This window comes from Echeneis naucrates, chromosome 4 (genome assembly GCF_900963305.1).
Source record: "Echeneis naucrates chromosome 4, fEcheNa1.1, whole genome shotgun sequence".
Classification (NCBI taxonomy): domain Eukaryota; kingdom Metazoa; phylum Chordata; class Actinopteri; order Carangiformes; family Echeneidae; genus Echeneis; species Echeneis naucrates.
The window spans coordinates 21,699,055-21,707,141 of NC_042514.1; the positions used below are offsets into that span (position 1 = coordinate 21,699,055).

General features: G+C 40.0%; 1 protein-coding gene across 1 annotated transcript; it reads right to left on the reverse strand.

The window, feature by feature from the left end:
* Window positions 1–678: 678 nt before the first annotated feature.
* On the reverse strand, window positions 679–5,662 carry gorab (golgin, rab6-interacting). The gene is made up of 5 exons (XM_029500440.1): window positions 5,471–5,662; window positions 5,042–5,336; window positions 3,987–4,088; window positions 3,717–3,857; window positions 679–1,861 (listed from the first exon to the last, which is right to left on the reverse strand). The coding sequence occupies exons 1-5, from the start codon at window positions 5,523–5,525 to the stop codon at window positions 1,429–1,431; spliced, it is 1,026 nt and encodes a 341-aa protein (XP_029356300.1). The 5' UTR covers window positions 5,526–5,662; the 3' UTR covers window positions 679–1,428.
* Between the last annotated feature and the right edge of the window lie 2,425 nt (window positions 5,663–8,087).

Consider the following 8,087-nt stretch of genomic DNA (forward strand, 5'->3'; position numbering starts at 1 on the left):
TATTATTCCTGACATATTGTTCCTGTGCACAGAGAGAGGACAACACATGCAGCTGAGAGCATCTGTACATACATTAAAAGATATCCGCTTACCATTCAGGAGGCCCGCTGATCCTCCAACGCAGTGACAAGACCAGAATTTGTTTTTGAGAAACACAAGCTAACATGTTCATCTACAACATCTTCAGGAAGAAGAGAGAATGATGAATACTAACTTCTAGTTTTGACCCATCTTTCCCTTCATGGCAAAAAAAAAAAAAAAAAAAAAAAGAGAGAAGAGATGATCAAAAACTTGAATCTTTGCTCCGAGAAATAATTCACATGTGTTGTAAAACCACATGTTTTGAAGAGCTCTCTGTGGTAGTATGAATGTAAAGAGAGCGGTTCAGGATAATGGCAGCAAGATCTTCTTGAGATTTGTCCTGCAGCTGAACACAATTCTGCTGAGGCGACTCTCTCTACAGATACCAAACAAAGCTTTTTTATTTCTTAAAAAATATATATCTAATCTTCTTACAAAATCCTTTTGTAATAAAAGAAATAAATAAAAGTGAATCTCTGTCGAAATACCACTAGCCTCGCATGAATTCTGAAATTGGCACTAAAGTGATATAAATCAGGAAATGTGATCAACCTCGGACCGACTATCTGTCCTAAGAACTACTTATGATAAATGCACTAAATTTGAAAACTCAGTGCAATTTAAAAAGGGATATATTTTTGGATGGCTTTTTTTTTTTCTTTTCTTTTTTTTACAGCTCAGAATCCAGAGCCATACTGTACCTCAGGATTTATGTTCAGAACCAAACTGTGTTGCGATCTCAAAAGCCAAAAATAGGCCCTATGTTAAATGTAACTCTCCTTCTATAACCACAATCTTTCTATATTATTTATATCGCAATTAGCAGATGCTGATGTGTTTCAAACAGAATGTCATCCAGCATTTTTTGAGGATAAGGTGATGGTGACATTACTGCCAGGCTAATTGACTAGCTTCTTTTTTGTTTTTTAGATTTTTTTGATGAAATGAAACTTCTTGCAAGAAGCTGGAAAAAAGTTAACTGACAACCTATTTCAGTTACTTTTCCACTACATATGCTTTTTGCATCTTGAGCAGGATTTCGTAATTCTGTTTGCGTGAATCAAAGCACTTGGTCATTGTTCAAGAAAAATGCTGCCCTTAGTTTAATATAAAAAAAAAAAAATTACCAGTGAGACAAAACAAAGTTCTTTTGTTGCCTCAAATCTCAGTAAATGTTCGGGACGCTGGATGGAGTCACAGATGTGTTACCAAGGTGTAGATTTACAGGAAACATATAGATCAGAGAGAGTTGAGTGAGAGCTGACAGTTTTAGTGTTTCATGTTGGGTGATAATGTCCAAGTATTTTATACAACAGGTGAGACAATACTGTCTCTCCTCTGTGAGCATCAAGAAACCACAGCCTCAGCCCCAACGCCATTTTCTAGTGTTTTACAGTCTTGTTCAGTCTTTGGTACTTCATCCCTGCCCACTCCCTTCAAACCCTCTTCCTCTGTGAGCTTACAGTCTTTGGTTGATTGCACTCCTTCCTCCTGATTCTGCACTGAGCTGTTCCCCTCTTTCCAATCCTTATGGGTCTCCGCACAGCTTCTCCTCTTCACCTCCTGGTCCTCCTCTTTCTCCTTCTGCTTCTCCAGCTCCTCCTCCGTGGCCTGGAGCTGCAGCTGCTGCATCAGCTCCTCAAGCTTGTGAGCTTTACGCAGTTCATTCTGCTGGATGATGGCAAAGAGATGCTCCGTCAGCTGCTCCTTCACCTCCGTCTTCTTGTGCAAGTCCAGCTTGGCCACCACATACTCGGCTTCTGCCTTCTCGTAACGCTTCCTGTGACAAAATGTGAGGGAAAAAAAACTGAGAAAAGTATATGCTGTGAAAGGATCCCAGTCTCCTTTTTTGTGTCTGTGAGAGTTTTATGTCATTTTGGAATATTTGTTGTTATAAAGCCAGTGTTCAGAAGCACTATGGCCAAAAAAACTGTGTGAATGATAAAAAAAATGTATTCATCTACTCATATCTGCTTCATGTCAAAGTGAAACCACTTATGAGTACATATGAGGTCAGAGCTCTGCACAAGTGAAATAATTTCATTTATCTGAGATCATTTATGGCAAACACAGAACAAATCCGCTGAGGAGCAGGACTGAGTCCTGACCCTGTGTGATCAAATAACTGATTAGTCTATCAGAATAAACAGATCAAAAATTCATTACTTGTTGAGAGAGTCGTCTAATTCATTGTCTAATTCCTTCTTCTAATGGAATAAGGACTTTCTCATTTTTTATTTATCTATATATCTTTTTACTGGACATTTATCAGTATTTTCTGAACGATTAATTTAAATATAATGACCAGACTCTAGTAACAACGAACAGCTGCAGCCCCAGTTGGCGTTGGAAGTTGGATTCTGGTTTGGTGCTGGCTGAACTGCGTCACTGAGAATCAGTGATCAGAAGTTGGAAGTGAATCCCTGAACGGAATATTATTTAAAATGATCGATCAAAAAAGAAATTGTACATTTTTGGCTTCAATCACTGAAAGGAGGCTCAAAAAGGAGATGTGTGTCTAAAGGATTGGAAGATATTGTGTTGGCACTTATAGTGAATATTTTCAAGCTAAGCCCTGCTGAGGACACACTCACGCACACACAGACGGACAGACAGACACACACACACACACAAACATTTAATTTGTGAAGAACAGAAACACCACATTTTGTTGGAAACACTGTACTACCAAACCAGATGATGTCAAACTTTTCTAGCTCAGTACAAATCTCAGCAACTGATTAAATCAACATAACCATCAACAGAGTCCGATGGAATGAATGTGTGAAGGTCGGATCGACTTCCCGTTACACAAACATCTGTAATGAGTAGCGTTCATGACATGGAGTTAATCTCACCACACAACAGGCTGCAGGGAGAAATCCCAGCTACACAAAGACAAGGTCAAACAGAGACTGACTCTGAGGAGAGGACATGGGCTGTTATAAGTTGCAGACTCTGCACTGGAGCTTAGTTGCTGTTTTCAAATGAGCTGTATAAAAATCTATTAATATCACAAAGCAGCATTAATTAGTGCTGCATTAATATTGTGTGTGTCAACGTCAAGCTGCAGACAGTTCTGAGATATACAGTGTTGTGGAACAATTGTTGAGTACTTGAACGTGGCTGCAGGGGGCACTGTTTCTAGGATTTAAAGGGTGTAGATTTACTGTAAATCTACTGTACGTTATTGGTTGAAACTGTTTTATTTGTTTTGCCTGTTTTCATCTTTCAAAAAAATGTCTCATTGGAGATCAGAGACAGAGAGGGATTAGGCTTATGGTTCGACAGCAAAATTGGAAGCCTCTCTCATTCATTATAGATACGATAAACAAGTTCCATCCATTGTCATAACCATGTGTGTCCTGCTATTACAAAAGTCAACGAGTTTGCCTTATGAAAGGTCTGTTGTCAAATCTTTCTGGGACATTTAAATAAATCAGAGCCATTACGGTTACATTAACAGCTGTGACTACTAAGCATGTCTGCTGTAAAAGGTCTATGATAGCCTTACAACGGGAGACAGGTGCAAACTGGACCTAAACTGAATCAGCATGTCCACAGCTTTTCTTTAGTAATGTTTATCTGTCAGCATCATGGCCACAAAATACACCTTTCCTGTTTTGTGTCTCTACCTGGCAGCCGTGTAGTCCCAGCTGGCTTGCTCTATCCTTCCTCTCAGGATGCCAATGTCATTGGACACCATGTCATCAAGGGCCTGCAACTCCTTCTGGATTCTCTTCAGCTTCACAGCCTCCGCCTGAGTCTGTTTTGATCTGTGAGGCGTCAACATTTAATGTAAATACATTTCAGCTATTCAATCTTTGTCAGTTTGACAGTTTTGGCATCATTACCACATGCCATTTTAATAACATTTCTCATGGTACCATGCCATCAGTACTTACTTCTCAGCAATAGTCTTTGCCAGCAGAGCTTTCTTACGCTTATTCTTCTCTTCTATTTCTTTTTGCTCTTGCTGCAGTTGTTCCAGACGTGTCTTTTCTCGTCTGTAGTCACACAGGAAAAGAATTTAAAAAAGACAAAAACAAGAAAAAGTTACAGTGGCATTTTGAAAGAAGCGACACATTAAACACAGCTAACAGCTTTAAAGACAGTGAAAACAATTTCATATTACAGATATCATTTACTACATTGGTGGAAATGTTTATCCAGTGGTCCAACACATGCTGATCAACATATGCTGCGCGTAAAATGTTTGAGAACCCAATGAATGATGTCTGCATATCATTATTCCTGAATGACTCAAAATTTTGGAAAATATTGTATTCCTGCTTCAATGTGAGCATTCTTGTCACCTATTTGATTTGCTTGCATCTCACTGTACAACTTGATCAGACACAGACAGATAACAGATTAGAGATAACACCCTTGTTAATTCAGACTTTGGTTTGCTGTTGACCAGTGGGAAGCAGAAACTTGAGGTTTGTTTGTGATAAATAACTAAATATATGACCTGCCCTTGTGAGAACGAGTGGCCTACACTGTAGAGTTTTTACACAAAAAAAATAAATAAATAAAAAATATATATATAAAAACTTAGAAAGACAAGTAAGATTAGATCAGAGTCCCCTGAAGGAAATCCTATGTTTAAATCTAATAACAGAGCAAACCACATCAGCTGCTGCTGAAACCACTTGTTATGGTTCTGACACATGCATACAACTCTAAACAAGGACAAACCGCAGCTGCTGGTCCTACACAGGAATCTGAGAGACACCACCTTTTAATAATGGATCCCCTCTCTGCTGTGGTAATACTAACTGACCAGACCACTGAATCATATCCACTGACACATAATAGACCAAGACTGTACGCGTTAACAGTGAAAATATGAAAGGGGGATAACGTCTGGAGTGAGGGAAATAGCAACTTCTATTAGTCTTAAATCGTGGCAGCACCGTGAGTCACGATCTGTGAAGAAGAATAGAGTCATACTAACAGTTCCACCTCTTGTTTCTCCAGCTCTTTCATATTCAGAATTTGATCCTCCGCACTTGGCTTCCCCTCACTCTGCTTCGGCTGCACTTCCAGTCTGACAGCCGCGGATTCTGCTGGAGCTGCGGGGAGAGGCTCTTCCTTCGGCTGCTTGCTGAGCTGCTGCTCCGGTGGGAGGCCAACAGACCCGGCTCCGGCATTTTTCTTGGCGGCCAGCTGAAGGGCCCTCTCCCGCTGTAACTGCTGCCTACTTCGGTTGGTCGTAGCCGGTCTCCGACCGCCGGCTGGACCCGCTGAGTCTAAAATCGCAAACAAATAACATCATTACTGATTCATAATGAAACTAGCAGTTGATGAATATCGACAATTGCGAAAGCCGAAGCGGCACCGGTTGCTAACTTTCCCGGTTAACGTTAGCAGTAAGCAGCGTTACCTTTTTGCTGCATCCTCCGGAGCTCTTCGTCAGAAAAACCAGCCCAGCCGCTCATTTTACAGTTTAAAAACCAAAACGACACACACAAGACAACAGCATGAGACAGTCAGGAACTGCTCCGGCTACTGACAAATGATGTTATTCATTTTACAGCTACAGATATACAAACAATCCATAAAGCTAGAAACACCACCGCCATCTTTGTTTATTAATGCCACGTCAAGGACCCAAAAAAAGACCTGTAAGGAAGACGTCTCTCATTGCCTGAATAAAAATAAAAATAAAACAAATAAATAAATAAATCTTTCTTTTTTGGAAATAGTCTTGTCACTACATATATTTTTGAAGTTATTCTGTGTCATTTTCCATATTTATAAATAATCATGACTTTATTTTGAATAAGTTTGGTACTTTTTGCCCATTCTATGGCACTTATCTCTGGAGGGCCTCCAGGCAGCAGGGACAGTCAACGTTTTTAAAAGCAGGCTCGCTTTTTTACGCTAGTTTTTAACTAATCTTTTTTTTCTTTGTTTTATCACCCCATACACCTCCTAGTTGTTTTCTTTTTGAATTTTGAATATTTTGAATATTTTTGAGGTTCTCATACCATTCTAGTTTTACCCCACCGCCCCCCAAAAAAGAGCACTGCAAAGGCTCAAACTTATTAAAATAATTTATTGTATTCTTTTTAAATTTCTCTCAGTTTCATTCGCATCTTTAGAGGGCTGTCTGTAGGCGAGAGTGGTCAGACGTTAATTAAAGAACTTAATGTGAAAACAGCACGAAATTTAAGTGGCTACACTGCAAATTGGAGGTTTAGACACACCATGTTGTCAGAGCATTACTTCTTTAATTTGTCCCCCTTTATGAACAGTCTTGTTTTTGTGCAATAAAGAATAAAAATGAAATTGACTCAACTTCAGTGTTGACTAAGCACCAAAGTTCAGATCAGCCACAGCCAATCAGACAGTTTTACAATCACATTGGTTGTTAATTTATACAAAAATTCTATTCAATACCTGCCAGGAAGTTCTCATTGACTGTGGCAAACCCCCAAATGTAGGAAAAGGAGAAAGATATTGTGCTTGTGATTAAACTCACAAGCACTGTTTTGTCACTAAATATGCTTCACATTATGCTGGGTGTGCTGGGCATTATGGTTTGTGTACTCATTACAATTAAGAACAACCTGAGACTCCTTGTTAAATGAGCACTCAGTCCAGCAAAACCACAGCATGTTAAGCAAGGGCATACATTTATATGTTCCATGTAATGTAGAGAGGATGGAACACTAAAGTGAGCATTGCACATTTGTTTCTCATATTGTAAGACATAGTTTTACAACTCTGGGAAATGCATGTGACAATTTGGCCTCCAACTGAATGAATGACACCATTGAACTGATCAGATATTGGTGAGTTCTCAGAGAGGAGAACTGCATTTTTATCAGTATGAAAGATCTTTCTGCCTATGATTGTTTGTTTGCTTAAATGTAGGATATGCAAGAATTATTGAACTGATTTGCACCAGACTTGGTGGAAGAATGTTACATGAATAAGGCAAGAATTTTTTGATGCCAAACCAGTTGAAAATGGATCTGGTGGAAGAAAATCTTCAGCCTTGGTGGAGGTATGCAGTCTGCTGAGGTATTCTCACCATGTAATTGTCATAGTGAACACAACCCTTGAGCAAGTTTCACCATTTATCACCTGCTGGGGTTTTAACTTTGAAATGATGTCAGACCCTCAATCTACCTTTTCCAGCTACCAAGGAAGCTATAAACGTCCTCATTCCTGTCATGTCATGCTCATTTCTTGCGAATATTGCCTGCTAACTGATGCAAATTGACAACAGGCGTATCACATCCGGTGACTTAGATGTGGAGTTGGGATGTGTGCACAGGAGAAGGGATGAGTGTATACTGAAGAGTAGTTTACGTTACATGTTTTTTCAAGCTTAATTGTCATTCACCACACACTGCTTTCATTCCGCTCCATATGCCATCATTACCTGCATTTATGTATAACTTTGCAGAGGCCTTTTTTAATTGGTCCTCAGGCATGAAGTGTATCTTTTTAACCTTGGCCGTGCTGAGGAGTCAGAGTGATGCAAAAACAATGACCTCTGCTTGGCAACCAATAAAAACTAGCCTCCACATCTTTTTTGCATCTGGGGGCCAATTATGTGCAAGTTAAAAGGCGAAACACCTCAGGAGGGCATAAATCGCTGGCAGAGTGGAGACAGGGCCAGGCATGGAGGCCAGATGGCAGTGGGAGAACCAGTCTGGGTTCAGTGTGTATGCTCTGCTGTTGCAGTGTTGGGCTGAGGATGGGACAGCCTTGGATCCCTGATTAGTGAGAGCCAGAGGGGACCACATGGCTCATTACTGAGATGACCTGTGGAGGCACATCGAGGTTGGAGGTGGGGGAAGTGTATAAATCCCCTGTAGGAATGAACGGTACTGATAGTAGAGACGAAGGTTAACACGATGACTGAGCTCAGTTCAGAAGTTCAACATGTCAGATCTGTCGTCCACGTGTGTGTCAAAGTGCATTTCCATAGAACTGGAGAAAGTTTCAACATTAACATGAAGTTAGTTTACAATGACTGATTAACC